Raw genomic sequence first — 25,969 nt, 5'->3', positions numbered from 1 at the left:
CGTGTCTTGTTTACATTAATTTACAGTCGCTCACGACATGGCAGGGCTTGAGAGAAGCACTTTTGTAAGGCTGGGGAAGGATTCACACTATATTTGGATTTACTGGTGAAAGGATAGATCAACATCATTACATTATCCACGTTGAAGCTGCACGCAGCCAAGCACAGCTGACAGCTCCACAACACTCCGGTAGGCTGCACTCTATTTTATGTTTACCAAACTCCCTCGCAGGTGGGTTTTAATGGTCGGTAATGGAAAAAGTAACCAAACAAGTTACATGTACTTTTCTCAGTGGGTAACAGATTACTATAAAAAGTAACGATACCCAACACTGCATGTCACACGTGTCTTCTTTTTTTTGTTTTTCACTCTCGAAAAAGCGCCTGCAATGTAGTGCATTTGAAACTACATTGCAGTGCACATCATGGGGTGACCACTGCTTGCCTCCTGTGAATGGTTTTATTTTTATTTTGTTGCTGAGTGAGATCAGTAAACAAAGTGACGTGAGTGAGATGAACAAAACCTGGGTAGAATCTGACAATCTCAATTATAGGCATCTCAATATCTCAAACGCTATGTTCCCCATTTTTGACTGTTATTATTTTATTTTGACACTTGTTTTGGCAATGTAAATGTATTTTTCTCATACCAATAAAGTTCCTTTGAATTGAAATTGAATTGACTTTAGTTGCTTATTTTTCTGACCACATATAAATCCATTCTCCTAAAAACCTTCTCCAACAAAGGATTAAATACATGTTTAACTATTTTCAGGGAATAAAGGTAGTTATTATCAAACATTACAGTAGTTGTAGCTGTCTTGTTCTCACCTGATGCATGTACAATAACACAAATCTCCTGCAACTTATTCATGAGAATGTCATCCCAACACAATTATGAGTTTTTGTTACATTGAACAGTGGAACATATGAATATTTATCTTTGGACTTTTAGGTTTGTAATCAAAACTTGCACAGGGCAGATATAGGACAAATAACAACGTAAGTTTGTCATAGGATGAATAATGCCATTGGTTTTTAAGCATTCTGACTTGGTTATTTTATATTGTGAGTTTATTATAGTTTGCTGTGATTTTGATTATGGTTTATTGATTTCTGTGTGTTATATTTTGACGTGTACTGTGCGCTATGACAGCGATAGACAATGAACTTTTATGCCACAGTATTCCTTACCTGTCAGGTGTTACAGGTGTAACAGAGCCGTGTGCAGAGAATCAGACATGGGACAGAAAGCAAGGCATTCATTCGCCAGTGAAAACTCCACGCCCAAATAAAAGCAACGTCAGTTCCTACCTCGGGCTCTCTCTCACCACCCAGACAGATTCCTGCTGCCGCTGCTATCAATTGCACGCCGCTGCCGCCTTTCTTCTACTCTTCTCCCTACTTGTTGTAAGCAAGAAAGTCTCTTCTCTCCATGCTTTACCAGTGTTCCAGACCAAACCTCACTCCTCACCTAGTCTGCGAGCCGTGGGTCCGACCGTCTCCTCCAGTTCCCCTCGCCGATGATATCTGCAGTGTTCAACACTCTCTATTGTCCAGTTAAGGAAAGTAACTATTTTCCATCTCTGGCGTGTTTAAAAGGCTCTTTACGAGCACTATTTTCGGGAGTAATTAGAGTCCTGTTGTGTGTCGAGGTGCTGCTGAGGCCAGACGAGTGACGTGACGACGGCAGACGAGCAGAGCAAGAAATGCAGTGATTTATTGATTGGCCTAAACTACTCCTGATAAAGGAAAGTTATCACGCCAGCGTGCGTGTCTTGTCACAGTTTAAAAGTCCCGGTTGCTTTAGAGGACTGTTCAAGGTAGCATACCGGGGCCTCTGTTGTTCCTAATATACCGTATGTAAACAACATGGCATCTGCTTGTGACTGCAACCTGTTCCTGTTCGCGGATGACTCGGGCAAGGACCACTTGCAGGTTGAAAAGACACTTAACTCTGAACTAAGTAAGATCTGCACATGGCTTAACGACAACAAATTATCAATTCACCTGGGAAAAACTGAATCCATCCTCTTTGGATCAAATCATAACCTGAACAAAGTCGATAACTTCACAATCAAAGTGGGTGACAAGGTCATAACACGAAAAAACGAAATCTCCTACTTAGGCTGTATCCTTGAAGCTAATATTTCCAGCTAAAAGATGACTTCTAAGGTAATAAATAAAATCAACCAACAAACTTGTTTCCTACAGAGGATCGCCCCGATGGTCAATTTCAACACATGTATGAGTCCATGTATGGTATCGTGACGCCCCACAAGCCCTAAAAACGAAATCTTCTACTTAGGATGTAGCCTCGTACCCGCCCTCTTCCGGAAACCGAATCCTCCTGGAGAACGGAAGTTGGTCGTTTACTAGGCTACTTAGGATGTATCCTTGAAGCTAATATTTCCAGCTAAAAGATGACTTCTAAGGTAATAAATAAAATCAACCAACAAACTCGTTTCCTACAGAGGATCGCCCCGATGGTCAATTTCAACACATGTATGAGTCCACGTGTAGCCCTGGCTAAATCTCACTCACCATTTAATTTAGGCTACTGGCTTTAATTCATGCAATAAATAAATGGGTAAAAACATTTAAAACATTGTGCTAAAAAGACTGAGTTCATATTGTTTGAATGGGGTTAAAATAAGGTGAAATATATGGAAGGATTTCATGTATAAAAACTGGGAAACTAATTCATAATTTCATAGTCTTTTGAGTTAAAACCTCATAATGCATGCAGAAGGGCATAGTTTGTTTGAAGTGTACAGTACATGCCCAGCACATGATTGCAGTCTCACAGCCGCTACGTGAGCAGCAGCAGCATGTGTCAATCTTGTGTTTCTTTTGTTTTTGATTTGTTCCTGCTTAATTGACAGCCAATCATGAGTCCAGTTCCAGTTGGAAGGGTGGGTTCTCAGATCCTGCTAGCTGCTAGGGGAACAGGTGTACTAACTAGATCAGTCCTTTTCTCTCTAATCAGTCATTCCAACTCAGACAGCCAGAGTGAAAAGTCACAGTTTGTTCAGTGAAGCTTGTGTCAAGAGTCAAGACATACATGTTTGTAACCTTGGTTGACGACCAGTTATCCTGTTTGGTGTGAACATTATTGATCTACAAGAGGACACTGCAAGTGAGCGTGGAACACTTTGCCCAGCTGTAGAGTGAGGTCCCTACTGTTTCTTCTTCTGGACTGAGTTTCTCCTGGAGTGTTCTTCTGGACATTGACCTGTGTTGCTGTTCCCTTTGCTGCATTCCCCCCATCATGCAGTAACCCCTCATCAAACGTAACCTCCTACGTAACCATGGCGTTGTGAGTACTGTACATTGAGCACGTGCATTTTATTTTCTGCTTGTGAGATCAAGTTAAGTGGCCACTACAGTGTGTAGGCCTCAACGCACCCAAGCCACGACTCAGGCCTGCAACGAGCGTTCAGTTAGGGTCACTTACAGTTGCAGTCAGGTGTGTGTGTGAGAGTGTGAGTGGGGCCCATTTATTTGTGACCTGTTTATCCTTGTGTATCCACATTCACAATCCTTTTCCTTTTTATTTTATTTTCCATACTGCATTTTGAGACACTATTCATATTTTATTGCTTTTGTGTGTAATAAATATTCCTGCCTACGTTGGGTAGTTATGGTTAAAGTAACCTTGTTGTGTCATAATAGCTCACAGAGAATTCATGTTTGGTATTATAATTCATGTTTGGTACTATTTAGTTCATGTATGGTAAATAAGTAATTTAAAAAGGCGTTAAAAGCAAGAGACAATTTACATACAGTACTTTTGAGGAGTATTTGATTATATTCTCTAAGTTTATATGGAGGCACAGCCAGTTGAATTAAAATTACTTAAGTACCCAATTAAATAGTTAATAAATTAGACTACAGGTAGTCGCATCAGGCTAGGGGACTCCCCCCCCCCCTAACCCTAACCCAAAATGAACGGCTCTCTACTGCGCAAACCGGATCCAGCATAGGATCGCAGCCTGCATTACAAACCATTGTGAACAATGGAGCGATGGTCCCAAAATATGAGTGCTATTCAACCATTTTCTTTTGACCAAATCGACAAATGGGCAGATGACAACATCAACATCCCCAAAATGATTAAATTGAAAGGTACATCCACAATATTCATGGTAGTTAGGTTACACTGTTACTTTGTACAAAGACTTGCTACAGTATCTGTGCAGACTAGAGCATGCTCTGCCATCATATTTACTGTATCGTGATTTTTGCATATTAATCAGGAACAATCTAACAACAGATAGTTAATATCATGGTGGAGCAAGCACTGCACAGATAGCAAGTCTTTGTACACAGTAGGTTGCAACCTAACTTACCTTGAATATCGTTACCATGGATGTAATCAATCTACTGTAGCCCTTCTATTTAATCATTTTGGGAATGTTGATGTTGTCATCTGCCCATTTGTCAATTTGGTCAAAAGAAATGGGTTGAATAGAACTCTTATTTTGGGACCATCGCTCCATTTTTCACAATGGTTTGTAATGCAGGCTGCTATCCCAGGAAGTCATGTGATCCAAGATGGCTGCGGTGTGAATAAGGTGCGTGTTTCCTAAACCCACCAGGATTGCGTTAAGACCCGCCTCGCGGAAACGCCCCTCTCAATAATCTTAAGTATGAAAGTGCATAAATGAACTTTTATAGTGCTCTTAGTGCAAAGCAATGCTGTACCTACTACCTTCCCAACCTGATACCGATCCATTACAATAATAGGCTACACGCAGCGTAATGCACCCAAACCATATCCAAACTATAACAATCAATGTAACTGATAATTAGTACGAGTTTTTATTTTGAGCACAGTAGTGACAAATTAATAGCTTTCTCAGTACGTTTTTCTCTTTTGCAAAGTTACAAAGTTTCCCTTTTTTAAGCACAGTACAAAGTAAGTTTCAGGTTTTTTGTTTAGCACAGTTTATTTTGAGCACTGTAGTGACAAATTAATAGCTGTGCATTGTGCAAATGCAGGCTTTTCTTAGTAGGCTACACGTTTTAAGATTGTCTTCATGCCTTTACTGACTTTATCCACCCTCCATGTGTCCGGCAAGGATTTCAGCCACTCCTAGAAGTTCTCTGCGAGGCGGGTCTTAACTCAATCCTGGTGGGTTTAGGAAACATGCGAGGTCTATGCTGCGTGCTGGTGGACATTAACTCCATGCCCATGGACGGCTCACCAAGACAGCAGCACACACACAGACACAGGCATTGTTTAAGTTTAACCACATAACAAGGCTTCATTCTGAAGAAGACGTTTTAAGGTCGGTCACTAAAGTGAATAGTTAAAGGTGACAGAGTGAAGCTTATAAGGAACTGTGTCAAAGTCAAGGAGAATATTTGTTAAGTTGCATCTTCATTAACCTATTTAAGACTCATTTGATTCATTCACAAGAAGTTAAAAACACCCTTATGCAAAGGGCACAGTGAACTAAGGACATTTTCCTTCTGAGTCGTTCTATTTGGAGTTTTTTATTATTATTATTTTTTTAAATAGCGCACACCCTGGAGGGAAAATCACCAGCCGCCACTGGATACTTAAATGGTTTCCTGTGGAAATAGGCTTAGTCTTTTCTAGGATCTCCTTTTATTAGACCTTGTACCAGTGAACTGTACCGTCATGAAACTGTACCTTTCCTATGCAAACTTCTAATAAAGTCTTCAATCAATCAATTCATTGTACCGTTCTCCTCCTCCTCCACAGCAGAGCTCAGGGACGTAATGGGCCCCTGATTCAGCCCTGGAAAAAGAGTTGTACTTGTAGAGGCCCTCATTGCGTGCTATAGAGAGAGATCTCTCTCTCTATAGTGCTGCTGCTACTCAAAGATTTGCCATTTCTAGTGAAAACAGCCGATCTACAAGCACACAACACCTCGCGGTGCGAGGCGTTGTGGGGTAGATCTGCTGTTTTCACTACTTTTGTGCAACGGCCTTATATGATGAAGCAGGGCTTTGCTTATACAATTGAAACTTGGAGATACAACGTTTCTGCCCGACAGTGACGATTTACTTTGTTGGCCGCCCAGCCCCCAAAATGGAACGAAGGCTGACATTTTATTTATTTATTTTTCCTAATGGCCGGCCTGGACCGGCCGGGAATGAACCGGCCGTTCGGGAGTTGTCCCGCTTTTCCCAATGGCCAGCACGTCCCTGGCAGAGCTGCATGCAGGACGCTGGGGAGCGGCGACACGGACGTCCCGCACTGGATTTCGCGGACTGAACTGTCCTACTACTACTGTAGTATACTGGCCCTCTACTCACCACTAGGGTGGTGAGACTCAAAACTTGGATCGGATCCTGGACTGAACTGTCGGTATTCTTAATCTTGCTTTCCTCCCTTCCTCCCAGTTTTATATCAAATGTTGCTTGCTTTATTATTGTTGCATTGTTGAATTGAAAAGGTTGCTTGTCATATTGTTTTGAAAAAGGTACCCTTTATTGCATTGAGTTGTTGTATTGTATTTTATCTAGATATTGTAATAAAAGGAATATATTTTATACAGTTCATTGTCTGTCAATGAACTCTCCCCAAAAACCTGTTACATATACAAAGACATTACTGACACATATAATACATTGTTGGATTAAGAAACCCTGGAAAATAATTCAAAGATATGTATTTAAAAAAAAAAACAACAGCAGGTGATTTATTTTCTCAAGTAAAGGAGTATTTCTGTTTCCTTTGGCCCTTAATACACTGCTGAAACACTAAAGACATTCATATGCAGTGTATGCTGATTTGATCTCTTTAATCACATGCCCTCAAGGTAGAGACAACAGACAAGTAATAAACAATGTTTTTATTTTTGTTTCATTTTCCCCCCCATTTCTTTCATACAGCACAAAAAAAATGCTTCCGCTGATTTATGGCAATAAAATGTTTGCATTGTATCATTTATGGGAATTTAATACAGGCATGGGTTCATAGTATTGACTGGTGGTGTATAGCACTGTGACACCATATGACAATGTGAATTACTAAGTCAACGACACACACTGGCACTGCATTGCTGCACAATGATATAAAGGTTTGTAGCGAGGTGAATGTGGACTTTGCTCCACAAAACGATGGTTTAGTGATGAGTCATCACTTTTCACAGTTTTGTGGGTGTTTTGTGCGGCCATTTCTAGCCCAAAGAAGTTAGACCCCTCACATCCTACTTAAAGCAGAATTATTTTCTGGGTTCCTCCTGTATAGAAAGTCGATGGGAGCCCGACTTGATTTGGCCGCTGTGGCGACCCCGAAGGCCGACAAAATTTGGTGCTTTTAGACTGATTTGCACGAAATGACCAGTTTCTCACCTTAAGGCCCCGAACTAAGGCTGAAGTAATCTGAGTTCCCAGAAGTTCTTTTTTTCGCCACTAGGGAAGGCTAAAGAGTCCTGGGTTAGAGTGCATGTTCAATAATGTGTCTCACTTGACTGGAAAAATAGCGCCTGTCCGACTGCTTATTTCATGAACTATCTTCCAAGAATCGCATTTTATTAACTAAATGGAAACAGGCAAAATGCGCATTTTCTTTTTTCGACTTAATGATAATTCACTTCCTTCTTCGAATAAGCTTCATGGAAAAGCAACTTATTTCCCTTAAGACATGTAACGTCCAACGTACAAAGCCGTAAAAGGTCTTATTTGGGATGTTCCTTTTTGGCCAGGATGTTTAACCGGCCTGTGCTGCACTGCCTATACTTGTGTTGTCTGTAATTGTCTTGTTTCTCATGATTGTCCAAATAAATGATCAATCAATCAATCAATCAATGAGAAGGACCCATAATGCATTGCACACTTGACTTAAAGGGGAAGACCACCCATTTTCAATATTGGACTATGTCATTAATATACCTTAGACTTAGAGGAGTTGTGTGGAAATAGAAAAAAAGTTCCCCCACTTCTGTGTTGCCTAGAACTGGAAGATACTTGATGACATCACGCCGTTGTACTTTACAATACAAACCCCAAAATCAATCTTCCAGTTCTAGGCAACACAGAAGTGGGGGAACTTTTTTTCTATTTCCACACAACTCCTCTAAGTTATATTAATGACATAGTTCAATATTGAAAATGGGTGGTCTTCCCCTTTAAGGTGGCAGGTACTGGTACATATTACTCTTAACAGTTCTTAAAGAGATAATTTCACTTAAAAATCGTAATTTTATCGTCTAATCAGGCTTTGATGAACACCCTGGACAGTTTTTACTTTGCTTCATTCAATATTTAGATATTGGGGCCTCTCCCCATACACACCCATTGTAACTTCAAGCTCCATTTTAACCATGATAAAAACACCCACTATTTTTTCTGGTGACTCATAATACCCTCCTCCTAAAACGTGAGCTGGCCGTGTTTTTTTGATAACTTTTTTTCATTGATTTCTTATACGTTTTTATTGTATTCAAGTTTTTCCATTTTCCCAAAGAATTATTAAAAATAAATGAAAAAAGCTATAAAAAAAAAACACGGACAGCTCACATATTAGGAGGGTATTGTGAGTCCCTAGAAAAATAATGGGTGTTTTTAATGAATCTCTTATGGTTAAAATGGAGCTTGAAGTTACAATGGGTGTGTATGGGAAGAGGCCCTGGGCCTGGAGGGTCTGATAACATTTACATCAAATATCTAAGTATTGAATCAAGCAAATTAAAAACTGTTCAGGGTGTTCATAAAAGCCTGAGTAGATGATAAAATGACCAACAGTTTTTTTTTAAAGTGAAATATCCCTTTAAGATGGTAAATAATAGGCAATAATAAGAACTTAGATTAAGCTTGGAACCTTTCTAACAGCCGTCCCTGAATGTACAGGGTACATTTGCCCCAACAAAAGGTGACAAGTCTCTGGTGTCTTACATAGCCCAGGCAATCTGAGGTTTGACCCAAAATAAATTGCAATAGTAATGGTTCAAGGTTTTTTATGATCCTTAGGGTCATCCAAAAAACATGTTAAAAGTTTTCCATTTTATTCTTAGTGGATCAAGGTCAAGTCATGGGGTTCAAGTTTGGGTCCCTTCACTTACTATACAGGAAAGAAAAGACCTAAAAAGAATCTTCTTTAAGTAGCATGTGAGGGGTCTAACTAGGGGTTTTTCATGATCCTGAATCCATTGCAAGCATTTGTTTTGCACAAAAAACATTTCTCGGGCTAAAACTGAGCTGACCCCAGAAAAGTGATGACTCATCACTAAACCATAGTTTTGGGGGTCCGTTTTTAGCCAGAGGAATGTTTTTCATGCAAAACAAATGCTTGGAATGGATTCAGGATCACGAAAAACCCCTGGTTAGACCCCTCACATGCTACTTAAAGAAGATTTTTGGGGGGTCTTTTTTCCTGTATAGTAAGTGAAGGGACCCAAACTTGAATCCCCTGAATTCACCTTGATCCACTAAGAATAAAATGGAAAACTTTTAACATGTTTTTTGGATGACTTTAAGGATCATAAAAAACCTTGTACCATTACTATTGCAATTTCTTTTGGGTCAGGCCCTTTTTTTGCTTAGATTGACTGGCCAATACCAGGGTTATAGTAAGAGAAAGTTAGCCTATTGCTACATCAATCTGGGAACTAAATCTAAATCACTAGCTTTCTTCACAAATGTGTTCATTACGGTGTCTACTATCACCTCTGAACTTTGTCAAACCCAACTCCCTTGACATACTTTGTGGGAGCCAATCAAAGTTATTGGGTATCCCGAGGGCCTGGGATTAAAGGGGGGAAAATAACAAATGGCCAATATGAGCGTATGAGGTGTGTAATTTGGGTATTTTTGGGCTGCTGAATCCATTCCAACCATTCGTTTTCAGTTAAAATGACTCCTTGGCCATAAAATAGGCCACACCTACTTTTGTGTGTCCATGAGACATATAATATTGGCAATAAAAAAAAAGGTTGGATAGTGTTTGAATTCATGAAAACTATTCAAGATCAGGTGGGTAATCACACATGACACATGAGAACATGATACAATCTGACAAGGAACATTCAAACACAGGGTTTAAAACATAGGGACTAACAGGACACAGGTGAACTCGAATGACATGATTGGCTAAGCCTTAGCCAATTAGGCCTTTTTTACGGCCAAGGAGTCATTTGTACTTATAACTAATGGTTGGAATGGATCCAGCAGCCCAACAATACCCTAATTACACACTTCATACGTTCATATTGGCCATTTTTTATTTTTCACCCTTTAATCCCAGGCCCTGGGTATCCCGATACCCCCAACTTTGATTGGCTCTCACAAAGTATGTCAAGGGAGTTGGGTTTGACAAAGTTCAGAGGTGATAGTAGACACCTTTATGAACACATTTGTGAAGAAAGCTAGTGATTTAGATTTAGTTCCCAGATTGATGTAGCAATATGCTAACTTTCCCTTACTATTAGTGGTGGTGATGTATAGTGCTGCCCTCCTCGTCTCCGGTCGGGACAGCTGGCAGGACGATCAGCCTGGCTACTGGTCTGGTGTAGTCACAATCTACGATCCTCAGATGTGCTGAATACTTGTGGCCATCAGGGCTGGGGTGGACCTTGGTGACCCCCAGCCAGTGGAAGCTGGGGGTCCACTAACATCATGACAGAGTCCCTTGTGAGGTTGACTGGTGTAGAGTGACACTTCTGTCGAGTCTGCAGGCTGTGTAGATAGTTCAACAGGGGACTGGACCAGAAGCTTTCTGGCATAACTTTGTAGTTCTCAGTAGTTTGGTCTCTGGGTACACGATCTGGGGTATGGATCCATCCGGCCTCCCCATCAACAACACACTGGATCTGCCATCTCATGAAGCTCCTGCATTTTAGCTTCTGGCAGCTCCTTCCAGGTGTCATACTGCTTCACTTCTGTGTCTAGTGTGGTCGAAGTGACACCACGGACACCTTCCGCAGCTCAGAGGTTTCGCCGTTGGGCTTGACAGGCAACTTATCTGGGGGTTGAATGAGGGACGGAGGCCCTTGGCTCCAACTGCTGGGCTGCACAAGGTCTTGCAGGGCCCTTGTGCTATTGTCTGTGGGGTTCCTCGCTGACTCTACGTATTGCCAGGCATGTGGGCTGGTTAGTTTCTTTATTTCTGCCACTCTGGTGCCACTGAAGATTTCGAAGCAGCAGGACACTGACTGCAGCCACGTCAGCACCGTTATGGAGTCTGTCCACAGGATGGTCTGATTGATCTTCAGCGTGAGCTCATTCTCTATGAGCTCAACCAGGTGGGCTCCAGTGACAGTTCTTTGGCCGGAATTAAAACTCAACGGTAGGGGGTTTGTTTTAGGCCTATATCAAACACAAACAGCAGAAATAACCGTTACCAGTCTTCTTCATCTTCTTTCGTGTATCATCGTCCTTGATGATTAGTTGGCAACATTTTAACCGCTACCAGTCACTGCAGTCAGTCACAGACTGCGAACAGCACACATCTCGCTTTGCAAGTCAAAGTACACGCCCAGCCTGATCTACAAGCCCTACAGCGTGGCGCGGAGGGACACAGTTTGGTCTTGAAGATCTATTCGTCTGTGCGCTACACAGTCATATGACTAATCATAAATCAGGCACCACTCCACTGCTAAACCATGAACCATGAGTTTAGCAGTGGAGAAAGGGGGAAAGTCAGTTGATCCATGGATGGACATGAAACGTGTCAAAGTGAACTCATATTATCATCAATGCAAGGCGAAACTCTCAGAACAGCACCTGTGATATTTTGTATTCATTATATTATTTATTATTGCTGTGTTCGGGCCCGACTCAATCGGGATAGAATCCTGTAGCGTGCGGAGTCCCCGGATTTTCAAAATGGCTAGTGTGAGCCTGTTTAGATTATCTGGTCAGATAATCTTAAACAATTATCCTGTAGTGTTTAATGCTCCCGATTAAATCGTGCCCGATTATCTGTTAATGTAAGGCCAGCATTAGTCTGGGCAGGGAGATGGGTCGCATAGGAGCAACTCTGGACTGGTCCAAGGGTAGGAGTCACTTGGGTGTAACTCTGGACTGAGCCGGAAAAATGACTGTGAGGGAACCTGCATCCACCAACTCCAGGATCTCTGTGCTGTGGCATATTCTGGATCTTTAGCCAGCCATCGTTCTGTGCTCCACAGACTCAGCATGGCGGCTTCTTTGGGCGCATGAAGGAGAGGTATGTCTCCCTTATGAAGAAGGGGCATGGCATAGCGAATGACTCTTGCTACGTCCACATGGAGGGTCCTTTCAGCTGTGGCTGCTGGGTCATGGTGTGGTGGGACACTGATCTGCAGGCCCTGTCTCTGCATCCATGAGGCTTTTTTCATAGAGAATGGAAGGTGTTCAGGCTGTCGAAGGGTATAGGTTGCTGCATAGGACAGGGCTCTAGGGGGTAGAGACTGTGCATACACCAGATGGTGGTGATTTAGAGGCTGCTGATGTGCATACGTGGCTGCGTAGGACAAAGCCCTGATGGATAGTCTGGGACACATACTGGTACTGGTAAGGCAGCTGCTGCGGTGTCGGCGCTGCTACTTAGTATGTAGGCCTCAGTAGGTCGGTAGGGTTGGAAGTGGTGCAGAGGCTGCTGAGATGGATAGCCTGATGTGTAGGTCAATGCCCTGTGTAGTGGAGGTTGTGAGGTAGGTTCCTTTAGATGGCACCGGGGTGCGGTGAAGGTGGAAGCCATTTCGGGAGGATATGGCTCTCTGTTTAACTGCTTGGCTTGGAGGTGCGGTGGTTGACTGCCGCCCGTTAGTGGTGACTCTTTGCGGTGGCAAGCTGACATGGCTTGGCTCTTCATCGGCTGATCTCTGGCCATGACAGGGGTCAGGACAGTCCTCTGCATCCTTAATGTGGACAGGATGGTGGTCAGTGGCTGATCGATGTAGGGAGTGGGAGTGGAGTAGAGGGGGGTTATCTGGGGCGCTCCCTCCTCGTGAGATGGCCACTCTTCTTTGTACACATGCCTGTTTCGTTGACTGTGCCACATTAATAGTTAACTTAGTTAACTAAGTTAACTATTACTAGTTGAAGCTGCTTGGTGGGCATGTCTGACGCCATGCTCTGTGGCCTTCAAACTCCATGTTGTCCAGGGGTAAATAAAGGTTCTGGCTCGAAGGACCAAATCTTTGCAGGGTTTGTTGCATGACTGTAAAAGTACTTATTCTATATGGTTTTATGCTTCACTCGCCCCAGGGGCGTCGGTCAGGACACATTGGACAGAAGATTGATGAGGGTTTATGGCAGCTTTACTGGCAGGTTGTAGGCACAGGTAGGTACAGGCATACGTGCATGGGTTTGCAGGATTGACTGATGGTACAGCACTGAGTGTGACTATATGACAGTGTGAAAGTGGTTACTAAGTCAAAGACGCACACAATGATACAAAGGTTTGTAGCGAGATGAATGTGGACTTAACTTGCATTCACTGCTCTTCTGAGTTACTACTGGAATGAATGAGAAGGACCCATAATGCATTGCGCACTTGACTTAAGGTGGCAGGTACATATTACTCTTAATTGTTATTAAGGTGGTAAATAATAGGCAACAATAATAATAGTGAACTTAGATTATGCTTGGAGCTTTTCTAACAAATGAACTCCTAAACACAGTAGAGTCTCATTTGATATTAAAGGACTCATCAAGGCTATTCTTTGCCTGTTTTTTGGAAATTGTCTTCCAAGCTTCAGGGATATGAGCAGCTTTTGCATCATATTCTTTGGCAAATTCTTTGTTGAATTTTACAATCACATATTTCCAGTAGTTTGATGCCTCAATGCTTTGGTCTGGTTGAATTTTCCAGCTGGGGAAAAATTTCCTGTACTCTTTACAAGGGTGATACGTACCCTCTGTCTCAGGACAGCAGAATTTAGCCTCACTAGTTACTGAAGAAGAACATATAACAGTAGAGAGATCGCTGGTCACTTTCCGCCTATAACTACCAAGACCCTGTGGTCTGTGGATTGAGGCAAAGTGTTCCTCGTGTCCTTTGCCTCCTGCCTCACAAGGTACTTTGCAGAATGGACACTGTTTTCCACATCCAAAGAGTCTGTTGAACAGCTCATTCTGGGGTTTGACACGAAGTTTCGTCAGTTTTGTTTGCAGGTTACGTTCTTTGAATGTCTTCCTAAGCATCTGACCCATTTCTTTCACAGACACGGAGAGCCAATGAGCAAAATCCTTCTGGTTTGATTTGTTCAGGATCAAGACAGTTTCCAGAGCATCCTTTGGAATGACCAGTTTATCACCAATTCCATTACAAATATTTTGGACGAATGTCTCAACAGTGATGTTCTCCTTTTGGGCATTTGTGATAGCGCTGGTTATGTACTTGATGTTTGCCTCTATATGTTGTTCTTCCAATTCAGACATCTCACTTCCACTTGAGAATTGTTCCACAATTTGGTCAAATATCCAGCCTTGAACAAAATACTCATATGAGTTTATGTAGCTGAAATAGGTTTCAAAACGGTCCTCTGACAGCAAATAGTCCAAAAGTGAGTGCTGGAAGAATGACCTTGTGCAATAACGACCAGCATTTTTGCCTTTCAGCATTGCATCAACAATTTCTGGACCCAAGGAATTGGTGACATATTCTTCCACTGCAGGTCTCAGGCAGAGGTTTGTGAAATCATGTGCTTTTTGCTGACACTGGTCACGTTCATAGAACACATCTTTAAAAGTAGAAAAGTACTTGTCTTTCTGTTGATTTAGACAAACCTGCGGGTCATTATTGTCTTTGAAGTCGTTGTGCATTTTCTGAAACTCTCGAGCTGACACACCACAAAGGTGTAGTTTTAAGTCAACTTCAAATTCAATATCTGTCTTAGCATTTCCATTTTCCAGCATGTTATCAATCTTGTGTAGGATCTCTGAGATGTAAGTGTCATGGTAATTGGTTTTCATTTCCACTTTCTCGGACACATACTTTTTGCAATCCTTTATAATCCTGTCAGCTAGATTCTGTGCAGCTAAGATCAGATCTTCTTGGTGAAACAATTTTCTCACCTTGCGTGTAGTAGAGGCAAGGAATCCATCAGCAGGTTTCACTTTGAAGTCACCGTATCCACATTGTTCCAGGGTTCTTTGTGCCAGCAATTCACTAGCATGGGCCTTTGACGCGAGGTTCGACCACAGCTGACGTCCGACTTTTCCATTGATGTCAATGTCTTTTAACGGCATTAATGTTAATTCACTAACAGTTTGTTTCCACAGCTCGTCAAATTGTTTGTCTAGTGAAGATGAAATCCTATCTCTCTTAGTGTCACTCTTGCGGCATTCCTCAATTAACTTAAGCACCTTGTCCTCTAATTTCTTTGTAAAGGACTTCTTCATACTGTCAAGACTTCTCATCCCTCGTCTGATTTCCACAGCAGCTTCCAATTGATTGTGTACAGAGTTCTGAATTTCTCTTCGAAGGCTTTTCACACTGTTTGAGAAGTCCTCTTTGTATCTCTCAACAAGATAGATGTGTCCTTCTTTTTGATCAAAATACTCAGTTAAACGCTGAAGGAGTTGTGTCTCCTGTGTAGACAGCTCTTTGACGGCTTCACCGTTCAAATGATCCAGTAAACTTTCCAGGTTTGGTATGTCAGATTCCACAGTTCCAAAGTTTGAGATCTTTGTTTCAGCGTGTGTAACCCATGTGTACATGTGTTTTTTGAAGTTCCATTCCAATTCACTGAATTCTTTGCACAGCTTCATGTAGGCGTCGGCCACAAGGCTGTTTCGGAAACTGAAGATGAAGTTCTCATGTTGTACGGCAGTCCACAGGCTTTTTGTCCATTCCAGAAAGTCCAGTACTGCATTAGCAGATACCTTTCTGCTTGCCAGAATTTGGATTATGTTTCTCTTGAACTCATAAACAGCCTCACTGTACCCTGCATTTACTGGTGCCATTGGTGGGTTCCCATGCCAGAGTCCAGGAATGTACCAGTTCCCAGTGTCTGGATTGTATTCCATCACATCTGTGAAGTTCTTGGTGTCCTCCTTTTTCTCCATTCTGGCAGCAGCTTGAGTCATCTCATTCAACTGTTGCAACAGTAGATTCCTGTCCCGTAGGTTATTGTCTGGGGCTGCTACATCTGACACATTCTGATGAACAAACTGACAGTTGGGTGACTTCCCCACTTCGCTCATCCTGAGGAAAGCATGGACGACAATTTGCAGGATGTCTTTCATCTCTGACATATTCTCCATCGCAATATTGATTATAGTGACATCACTTAGCCCTACAACAAGTGTTGCAAGCTCATTGTCATACTCATAGCTATTGTCCAATTGTGCAAGTTCTGGTGACTTCAGACCCTCAGTGTCAATGATTAGCACAAAGTCACAGTTCAGAACACTCTTGTAGTCTTCTTCCACTCTGACGAGCAACATAAAGGCACCTCGAGTGCATCGACCGCTGCTGACCGCAAACTGCACTCCAAACATGGTGTTAAGGAGTGTGGACTTTCCTGTGCTCTGAACTCCAAGAACTGTGACGACCAGGAGTTTGTTCTTCGGTGCTACCAAGGCATTTAGTTGAGTGAGAACATCCTTCACCCACGTAAGAGGAATGGTGGATGAATCACCGTCCACCAACTCCATGGGAAATCCTTCAATGAGCAATTCTGCACACAATTTGGGAAGATGGTGAAGCTGTCGACGTTCTTCACAATGTTCCGGTAGGGACATTGCTGACTCATATAGCTGACCCATTTCACGTAAGAAGTGTTCAATTCCCAGTGAACTGTTGGAAAGTTGTCTATCAAGCTCTTTAATTTCACCTTTGTTTTCAGAACTCTGACATTTCTCTTTATACTGTTCACGGAGACAAGAGAGTTTTTCTCGGGACAAGTTATCAAGGTTCATTCGCATCCACTTCAAAAAGTACACCCTCTCTATCTCTGGGCTTGATAATGCACTTATGAAGCGGGCCATGGCCTCTGACATGCCATGCTGGTTTTGTTGTTCTCTAAGTTTCATTTTCTTCTGTAGGAGTTCACCTTTGTAATTTTCAATGTTTTTCTCGCCAGCATTCTTAAGCCTGAATCCCTCCTTCTCTAAACAAGCTAATTCTTTCAATATCTGTCCCTGCAGGGGAAGCTGATCTTCCTTGTACTTAAGAATGTCTTGTATGTCTGAGGTGATGGCATCTGCATTTCTCTTGGCGTTCTGACACTCTGGGGAGTCCTCATCAACGGCAATTCCAAGTTGTTTGGCAACAGCAGTCATGTTCTTCATCTTCATCCTCATTGTTGAGCTGTTGACCACATTGGTGACTTTTTCTGTCAGCTTTGTGACGAAGTCTGCATCATTCATCTTTTGGGTCTTTAAAATGAAGTTGTTGTTCTTCAGGTTAAACTTCACTGCCACTTTTTCAAGAGCTTTAGGACTGAAACCTTTGCTCTGGGGGTTACCCACCAAGAACAGCTGTGCTTTGTTGTTTTGGCTGCTCAGTAGTTCGTACAGAGAGTCTAAGTTGTCAAAGAACACAAAAACTGCTGCCGATGTCTGGCAAAGAAATTCATATTGTTTTTCAAAGGATTTGATGTCACCTCGCAGGTTAGCTATGGCTACTGGCTCTCCAAAAATGTCAATGTTAGTGTTTCCACACGGAAGATACCAACTCATTTCAACCAATCCATCAGATATTGCCCTTGGACGATCACCACCTTCCATGTCTCGGTGAACAAAGGTGTCATGATACTGTTGGGGATTACTCAGTAGATTATTGAGCATCTTTGACTTGGACAAGGAGCACTCACCCAGTCTTACAAAAGACACCATTGGAAGTTTAGTGAGAACAATTCTGTCTTCAATAAAGCCTTTCGGATCTGAAAGTGAATGAGGTCTGAACCTCTTGATTATGTCTCTCATTGTCCAAAGCAGGAACTGACACTGACCTGTGTCACTATTTGGAAGCAGCAGCGGTAATGGAAACTGACACATGGACATTTTCGACGCCATTTCCTGCTGTAGCAAACCATTGGAGCACAGAAAAAGAGCAGTCACAATGTCTAAGGGGTGAATCATATCATTTGAGTCCTGACTGGCTAGCAGACTAGCAAGATCGAAATCTGTGCCAGAGGAAGCATCCCTGCTTGGTTTACACCCTGGTGAACATTTCACATTCCTAGCTGTTACATTAACCATCATTAACTTCTTCAGAAAATGCCATGCAAGATCTGAATGACAAGTAGCAGGTTCATCTGTAACGGTCCTCTTATCAATCTGGAGTACTGTGCTCAAGGATAGCTTCTCTCTGTAGTGATCCTCCAATCCCAGGTCTCTCAGAAATGACTTAAAGTCACCTGTTGTCTGAACAGTGACTGTACTGCTTTCCTTGCTTTTGACAGCTACACCGCATTCACATGTGACTCGAACTGCATATTCTGTCTTTGGCTCAAGCCCAGAAATTATGGCTTTTTCAACTTTTGACATCACTTTGTTCCATTGCAGTTTGTTGGATAGTTTTGCATACTCTACACTGTAGCACGCCACAGTCACCCCATTCCCAATCTCAGTGGGTTTCTCCCATGTAACTGATAGACCATGTGAGTATGGTGAGACTCTAGGTATTCCTGGTGGACTTGTGGGTAAAGTTTTCATGGACACTTCAAGGGCTGGCCCACTGCCAACTGGACACACTGCTCTGCATCTGAACATGTAATCTGTGTAAGGAGACAAATCTGACAAGGTAACTTCATCAGCTTTAGATGATGTGAGTGGTTGCCAGACATCTTGTCCAGTGACACAGTACTCAATAGAGTAGTGGCTGACATATTCTGCCCCAAATTCTGGTGGGTACATCTTCAGTGTCACGCTGTTGTGGGTTGTGTCACTTGCTGCTAATTTCTTAGGCTTTGAAGGTGGTTGAAAATTATCATTGACCAACAACCCATTTTCATAAAGGTAGACACTTGCTCCCCTTTGACTCTCATTTGCTGTAGATATGATGAGGAACTGGATATTCTTGTTGTCTTTGTTAGCCTCTGAGAAATCATTGAAAAGATTTGCTTTCCTTCTCACTTCTGACATTTCTGAAGAGTACCATTTTTCCTCTCCTAAATGATGGGTATGCATTGCAGTTTCTTGATCGCTTACTAGTTTGGGTGTTTCGCTTAAGTAGTTTGATAAAGCTGACATATATGGTTCAGAGGATTGCAGTGACGTGAAAGCAAAGCATACAGCATCTGAATTGAGCAATATTGTTTCTAATTCATTCGAAGAGACAATCTTTGCATTTTTCATCATCTTAGAGAGAGAGCTTGTGATGTTTATTTCTCTCTCTATGCAATCCATCCACTGAGTTAGGTCTTTGTTGTTGAAAGGAGAAGAGTGTCTTGTTTTTAGGAACTCTGCAAGCACACTCTCCTCTTCCCCACCTCCTCTGATTAAAGGAAGTCTAATGGACAAGTTTTTCTGAAACTCTAGTTTGTACTGGTTACAGTGATCTTTAAAGGTTTGCAGCTTTTCACCAATCTGTGGGAACTGTTGAGAGACCGGGCTTTTTAGTGCATCGTTGCACCTCAGTTCCAGTTCACTGAAGTCCTCCAGGACACTTTGAGCTTTCCTCACCAATCCGATGCTTATCTGACGGACAATCTGAGCAGCAGAAGAGTTTAAATCCTTTAAAGGCATCAGCCAGACCTTCAGTGGTACAGCATTCTCTCCATTTGCACCCAGCAATTCTGGCAGGCTTTGGTAGAGTTTTATTGCTTCTTCGAAAGACACTGGACTTTTCTGCAGTGAAAAGTCCCCATGGAATTTGCATGTGAGATTCTCTACCTTTTTAATGTCTGTGTCTTCCATTTTTACAGCAGCTTGACCGTCTATTGTGATCGTGGGAATCTTATTGATTACTGCCTTCAGGTTGCCTTCAATTTCTTGACGAGTCTTTACATCAGAAATGTCACGGTCAAATACAAAGAATGCTTGTGCTCCATAAAGGATACCTGTCACCACATGTGTCGCTGTGCCTGAATCAAAGACATCTTGATGTTTCACATTGCCTCTTCCAAGATGATTCATTGACAGTTGGTGGAACTCTGTGGTAGCTTTATATTTCAAAGTTACTCTGGCCTGATTTTGTGAAGTCTTAGAATCATTGAGATATTTGGCAGAGCCATCAACTGTTACCAGTCCACTAAAGAAACTTGCTTTCAAGGATGCGTCAACATTCAGTGCTAAAGTTTTGTCCTCAATTGATTCAGATGCAACAATCTCAAATTCAGTGCTGGGTTTGGGTCGGATCTTTGCATTATTTTCCAGAACTTCACGATCCCACAATGTAAGCCCTGCAATAGAATGAACATATTGAATGGTGACATTTTATTTTATAAATGTTTTATACAGTATACTGTATTTCTTATTTTGCATATTATTATTCACCCTTGTTCTACATTTTACATTATCATTGCTGTGTAATGTCTTCTTATTTTAAACACTTGAACTTGTTTTCCAATTGAGTATTTTTCCATTCTTTATTCATTTTATACGTGAATCACTTTCAATTACATTTATTTGAAATAAATAAAGTAAGCTTAATAGAAAAAATTTGATCTGTTACTACACCAACCATAGACTCATAACAGAGTGAAACATTTGGTCACATTGTGACCATTGATTTCTGAATGAAAAGACCCTCTCTCCACAGCTACATATTAATACAATGAATGGGGAATGAGCCCACCTACTGTACAGTAGCATGTGACATTTTATTTATTGGTGTGACAATTATTTAAGGCACACCAGTAGTACTGTCACACAAAGCATATAGGCTACTGGCAGCCCGGTGCCATGGCGTCGCCACCTCACTTCGTAAATCAGTTATACATTTGTATGTAAACTTTAATGAAGAAATATTAAGTAAAAGAAAGATGATAACCTGGCTCTGATATTTCCCAATATTCACATATGGTGCGCTGGATGACTGCGCTGGATTCCACCACGGAATTGATCTCTTTTAACCAACAAAAAAGCCAGGACAACAGTCATTCTCAGACACTACCTCACTACTATGCTGTGGCTTAGACGGCTGTCTAAATATCCCAATTAGTACTTTACCCTGCACTGCTTAGAACCATGTCTTAGACTGCTCAGGAAAATTCAGAATGATCACACACACACCTGTGCCTTATTAGTGTGGTTGCCTGACAGGGCAACCACATTATAGTTATTGCGAAACTTTATAGAGTTCTAGGGTAACCTGTAACTTTTTATAGAGTTTTCTTCCGCTGCCATTGGAATGGGCAGTCGGAAAGGAGACATGTCGGAATGGAGACATGTAACCCTTCTCAGAAATGACGAAAGTTTCATCATCAATGACGTAACCTTATTGATTACTAGGGTAACTTTTCCGTCATTGGAAATTGATGGAATCAATGGGAATGGGAATCAATAGGGAATCAATGGGGTTAGGAATCAGTGGGGATAGGGAATCAGTAGGGAATCAATCACATGAGTTGGGCAACCACACTCGCAATTTCAGAAAATTGCATCTCCTCTAGTTTACATGTGCGAGCCAGTACTACTGCTATTTAGGTACTGGCTGGAGTGGACCTGACAGAAGTGTCCCAAGAGGTTCCAACACCAATCTGCCATATGGGAGGAGGACGTCCTTGACCCTGGTGAGCAAGGAGCAAAACACAAGGCCAGGATGGCTCCCGGATGGGCTTAGGTACCGTCGGAGGTGCGTCAGGCAGAGATGCCTTGCAGGTACCAACATCTGCCTGTCATCACAGCGCTAATGAGCCCACTGTTGCAGATGGGCAAATTCCACCAGAACCCCCTAACACCAACTCCCTGGTGAACTCTCAAGCAGAAGAAAGGACCCCAACAACCGAGGACAGAAGGAAGGAGAAAGAGCCTGGCAGGAAAAGAACACCATTTTTTTCACCACTGGGGGGGGGGGGGAGTCAGCCCCGGAAGTCAGCTCTGAGCCGCAGAAGTATGGGTAACTGGAGGCAAAGATGGAGCTGGAGGTTACCCATGTATCGAGACGAATCCTCCAAGACTAGGTACAAATGGGAAGATGAAGGAACACATGCCCAAAGCCAAGAGTAGAAGAGAAAAGGAAATCCTCATGAAAGAGCCCTACACAAGGCAGAGGTGGTACTGCAGCTGAAAATGCTCTGAAAGCCAGGCAGAAATGACAGGGGATATTCTGGAGTGGTAATTTAGCCTCAAACCTTTTGAAAAATGTTTTTGGGACACAAATTATTTTTAAATGCATGGTGTAGAACCTTTAAAGGACAACTTATTTATATTTTAGATAGTCATTAGAGAAAAGAAAAGATGAGTAATGTTTTCATTTACTTCTTTCTATCGTTAGTTATTTTAACGATTTTGATTTGTATGCATGCCCCCAGGTTGGGGGAATGCATGCAAGTGGCTAAATGTGTATTTTTTAGACAAGATAAGCCCATTCCCAAGATGCACCACAATCTTTCATGGACAGATGTGAGCATGTGACTTATGGGGGCTGGTGTAAATATCCAACAAAGACATTTTTGGCTTATTGTGTCTAAAAAGACATATTTAGCCACTTGTACGCATGCCCCCACCCACTGGAATCAAAATACTAAAATCGCTAAAACAATAGAAAGCTGCAATTGAAAACATTTTAACACCCATATTTTCTTTTCTCTAATTACAATCTAAAATATGAATCGTTGTAAAAAACAAAGTTGTCCTTTAAAACTAAATAAGACAAAAAGTTGCTATATGGATCATCGGCCATGCAAAGCATATTATCCATTTCATATCCATGTGCAATTATTTTGTCTTTGTATATTTGTATTCTATTAGTGTTGTGTTGTTTGTAAGTAACTGAGGCTTAATTGGGCCTTTATGGTGTTTTAAATGTATGCGTGTGTCATTGAACAGCTATATGTGTTGCATATAACAAGGCTATTCTACTGTAAAACCCAACACACACTGTTGGTGAAATAGAACACTGTCCTGGTAGTATGCATGTGTGTGTAGTGTGCGTATATGTACGTGCTGCACTTTGTGCTTTAACTCATTGTTACGCACACCAGAACCGACCTGGACACACCCGAAACGAACCAAATTTTAGCACACGTTTTCCCTAACGTGGGCCGGTACAAATATTTCCAACCCAACTGGGAAGCTCTGGATACGTGCCAAGAGAAACGCTGGAGAGCAACAACCTGTTGGCTGATGCTTGTTGAGGGACATTGGCTTCACGGCAGCAAAGGTCGAGGAGGTCCTAAAGGATCTCTACAGAAGAAGCATAAAGGGAAGTTTCTGAAAATAATAAGGGAGGAGGACGCCCCTGCCGTGCAGAGTCTAGGGTCACTCAGTGGTGAGCAAGAAAAACACCAGGCAAGGATGGCTCCCAGTTGAAGATCCCTGCAGCTGGGGCCTAGGCACTAGTGATGCGCGGGCCGACTCGTTGACCACAGACCACGCAGTTTGACCGTGGTGCGGGTGGGCCGGTCAAGATTTCACACTCAATTGGCGGTCGGCAGGTGGGCGGGTTAATTATCACCACTCTAATGTGCAAAAAATAAATAAAATTATCACCTGCTCTTATTTGCCTTTTATTCTTAATAAGAGTAGGCTAATAATAAGAATAAGAATACAATGGTTTGACACTTGAAGCAGAGAACAAGAAAAACTAGGTGCTCAGGAGGTAGCAGCAAAGTTAAAAACGTGTGGTGGGTGCTACTAGGATCAATGGGATAAAACTTGAAAAAAGAGAAGGAGGATCCGAGCACTCAAAAAGTAAAAAGGAGGGGAACGGACGTAAAAGCAGTGTACTTTATTTCAAGACATAATAATAAAAGCAGACATGTTTCGACCCTCTCGGGGTCTTCATCAGGGCATATAGGTTTGACACTTGAATTGAGCATGAGCAAGCAAGTTTTAATTGTGCCAGAGAGGCTTGGACTTGGTGCGAGGACCGTCCTTGGTTCCAATTCAGCTCCTGTTGGGGCCGCGAACCACATGTCTGTATTGCACCTTGCACACACGCTAGCTGACACATGCAGACAGACATGCCAAGCATAGCAGAATGCACAAACAATTCGCAGCGCGTGTCCCTGATCAGGAATTCACTTAAACTTTTGCAAGTGAGATGGATTTTGACTGAATGAACCAACTCACCTCGTGTCGCCCCCATCTCTCGAATCTGGTGATTAATCAATAACCAACTAGATTTGATATTGTCCGTGTTTTGCTGTCTGAAGTGCGAGGTGCTGTATAAATATGATTGACACAAAACTTGAAAAGCCAACATGTCTTTTTGCTGTCAAATAATAGTAAAGAACCCCATTTTGAACAACATGTTTGTTTATTTAGCCTATGACAATATTGTGCTACTGTAGACCTTTCTGTAAAAAGACTTTGGGTACTTATAGGAGCGGTATATAAAGACGAGTTATTGTGGTGAGGATTATCTTTTTTTTTTAATGCGGGTCGTGGAGCGGGCGGATTCGTTGATTTGTATATTGTTCTGCGGGGCGGTGCGGGTGGGTTAGGTTCCGTGCGGGCTGCGGGGCGGGTTATGAAAAATCACACCCGTGTGAACTGAGCGGTGGTCGTGGAGGCTACGCAACAGCACTACTGTGTGTGTGTGTGTGTGTGTGTGTGTGTGTGTGTGTGTGTGTGTGTGTGTGTGTGTGTGTGTGTGTGTGTGTGTGTGTGTGTGTGTGTGTGTGTGTGTGTGTGTGTGTGTGTGTGTGTGTGTGTGTGTGTGTGTGTGCGCGCGCGCGTGGAGGCCGCATTTTGCAAGAGAGTGAGAGAGAGATAGTGTGTGTAGGCCTATTGCAGTTTTGATGATCAGGCTAGACTCAGCAGCACCCTCTCTGGCCACCAGTGGTATTCAGGCTACATACACACATACATACTGTACATACATACATACACGGATACATGGATACATACACGGATACACACACGGCCATGCTATGGAGCGGTCTACCACCGCTCAAAAACCTGACCCGCGCATCACTACTAGGCACCGTCAGAGATGCGTCAGGCAGAGATGCCTTGTAGGTAAGCCTACCAACATCGTCAGCAAACAATTATTATGCCTGTCTTAAACAATTATTATCCATGTAACATGCGAGGTCAGGTCATTCCCCATACCTAATGTAATATGTAGCTGTGGAGAGATGAGGGTCGTTCACAGTATAACTATAAAGACTAAAATGGTTCTAATTCAAGTGGAGGGCACTCAGGGCAACAGGAGTCAACACCATGGCAGACAATGATGATTGATATAGCCTACTGTAGTCATACACAAGTTTTTTTGTGTAAACTCATATTTGCAAGAATAGATTTCCATTTATGTAAACAGTAAAAGCCAGTGACCTACAATCACAACATTTGAAGCTTTACCAGACAGTCATAGAGCATTATTACAATTTACCTGGGACTAGTGAATCTCGCCGACAGTCATATAGCATGCCCAGACTGAAGGGTCGACCAAGAGCTGCCAGGTCTATAGTCGCCATGGCTCACACTGCAATGAAGGAAATTCACATTGATTTGTTCTTTCATTCGATTTGCATCGTGGCTGAAGAGCTCTGCGGCCTCTTGCTTCTCATTCAGTTCTTTCATTCTAGTGACTTTTCTAATGGTAATAGTAGCGTAACAGTGGTAATAGTAGTAGTAGGGGTAATAATAATAATAATAATAATAATGATAAGGGTAATAATAATAATAGTAACCAGAAAATACTGTTCCTAAAGAAACAGTGTGGGCTTGCTATGTTGGTAGACAGTATGTAGTAGCTAAGAATGTTTGTAGTGTGAGTATGTTAGTGTTAAAGGACCACTTCACTGATTTTCAACCTTATCTCTTATAATTGGTCCTCACACTGCTCATTATAATAGATCATTGAGATTTACCTAATTTTGGAAAAGGGGCAGGTGTAGTTAATTAGTGTAATCTTAGAACTGGGTAGAGGAAAGTTTAAATCTAAAAAAGTACTATACACATATCTGAGTGACTGAAAGTTTGGAAAGGAGGGGTTTGGGGCA

At 42.2% G+C, this 25,969-nt stretch overlaps 2 protein-coding genes across 2 annotated transcripts; both read right to left on the bottom strand.

Annotated features, from left to right (window-relative positions):
• Window positions 1-13,589: 13,589 nt before the first annotated feature.
• LOC308282699 (interferon-induced very large GTPase 1-like) lies at window positions 13,590-18,398 on the bottom strand (the record flags this gene model as incomplete). Its single annotated transcript, XM_080723087.1, has 1 exon — window positions 13,590-18,398. The coding sequence occupies one exon, from the start codon at window positions 18,396-18,398 to the stop codon at window positions 13,590-13,592; it is 4,809 nt and encodes a 1,602-aa protein (XP_080579213.1).
• A 164-nt stretch (window positions 18,399-18,562) lies between these two features.
• On the bottom strand, window positions 18,563-25,441 carry LOC308282698 (stonustoxin subunit alpha-like; the record flags this gene model as incomplete). Its single annotated transcript, XM_080723086.1, has 3 exons — window positions 18,563-18,628; window positions 19,062-20,254; window positions 25,357-25,441. 3 exons carry the CDS (start codon window positions 25,439-25,441, stop codon window positions 18,563-18,565), a joined length of 1,344 nt encoding a protein of 447 aa, XP_080579212.1.
• Window positions 25,442-25,969: the final 528 nt, after the last annotated feature.

This window comes from Nannobrachium achirus (assembly GCF_963921795.1).
Source record: "Nannobrachium achirus genome assembly, chromosome: 4".
NCBI lineage: Eukaryota > Metazoa > Chordata > Actinopteri > Myctophiformes > Myctophidae > Nannobrachium > Nannobrachium achirus.
Note: the sequence above shows the minus strand (reverse complement) of the source record. Positions and strands in the feature narration are given on the sequence as shown.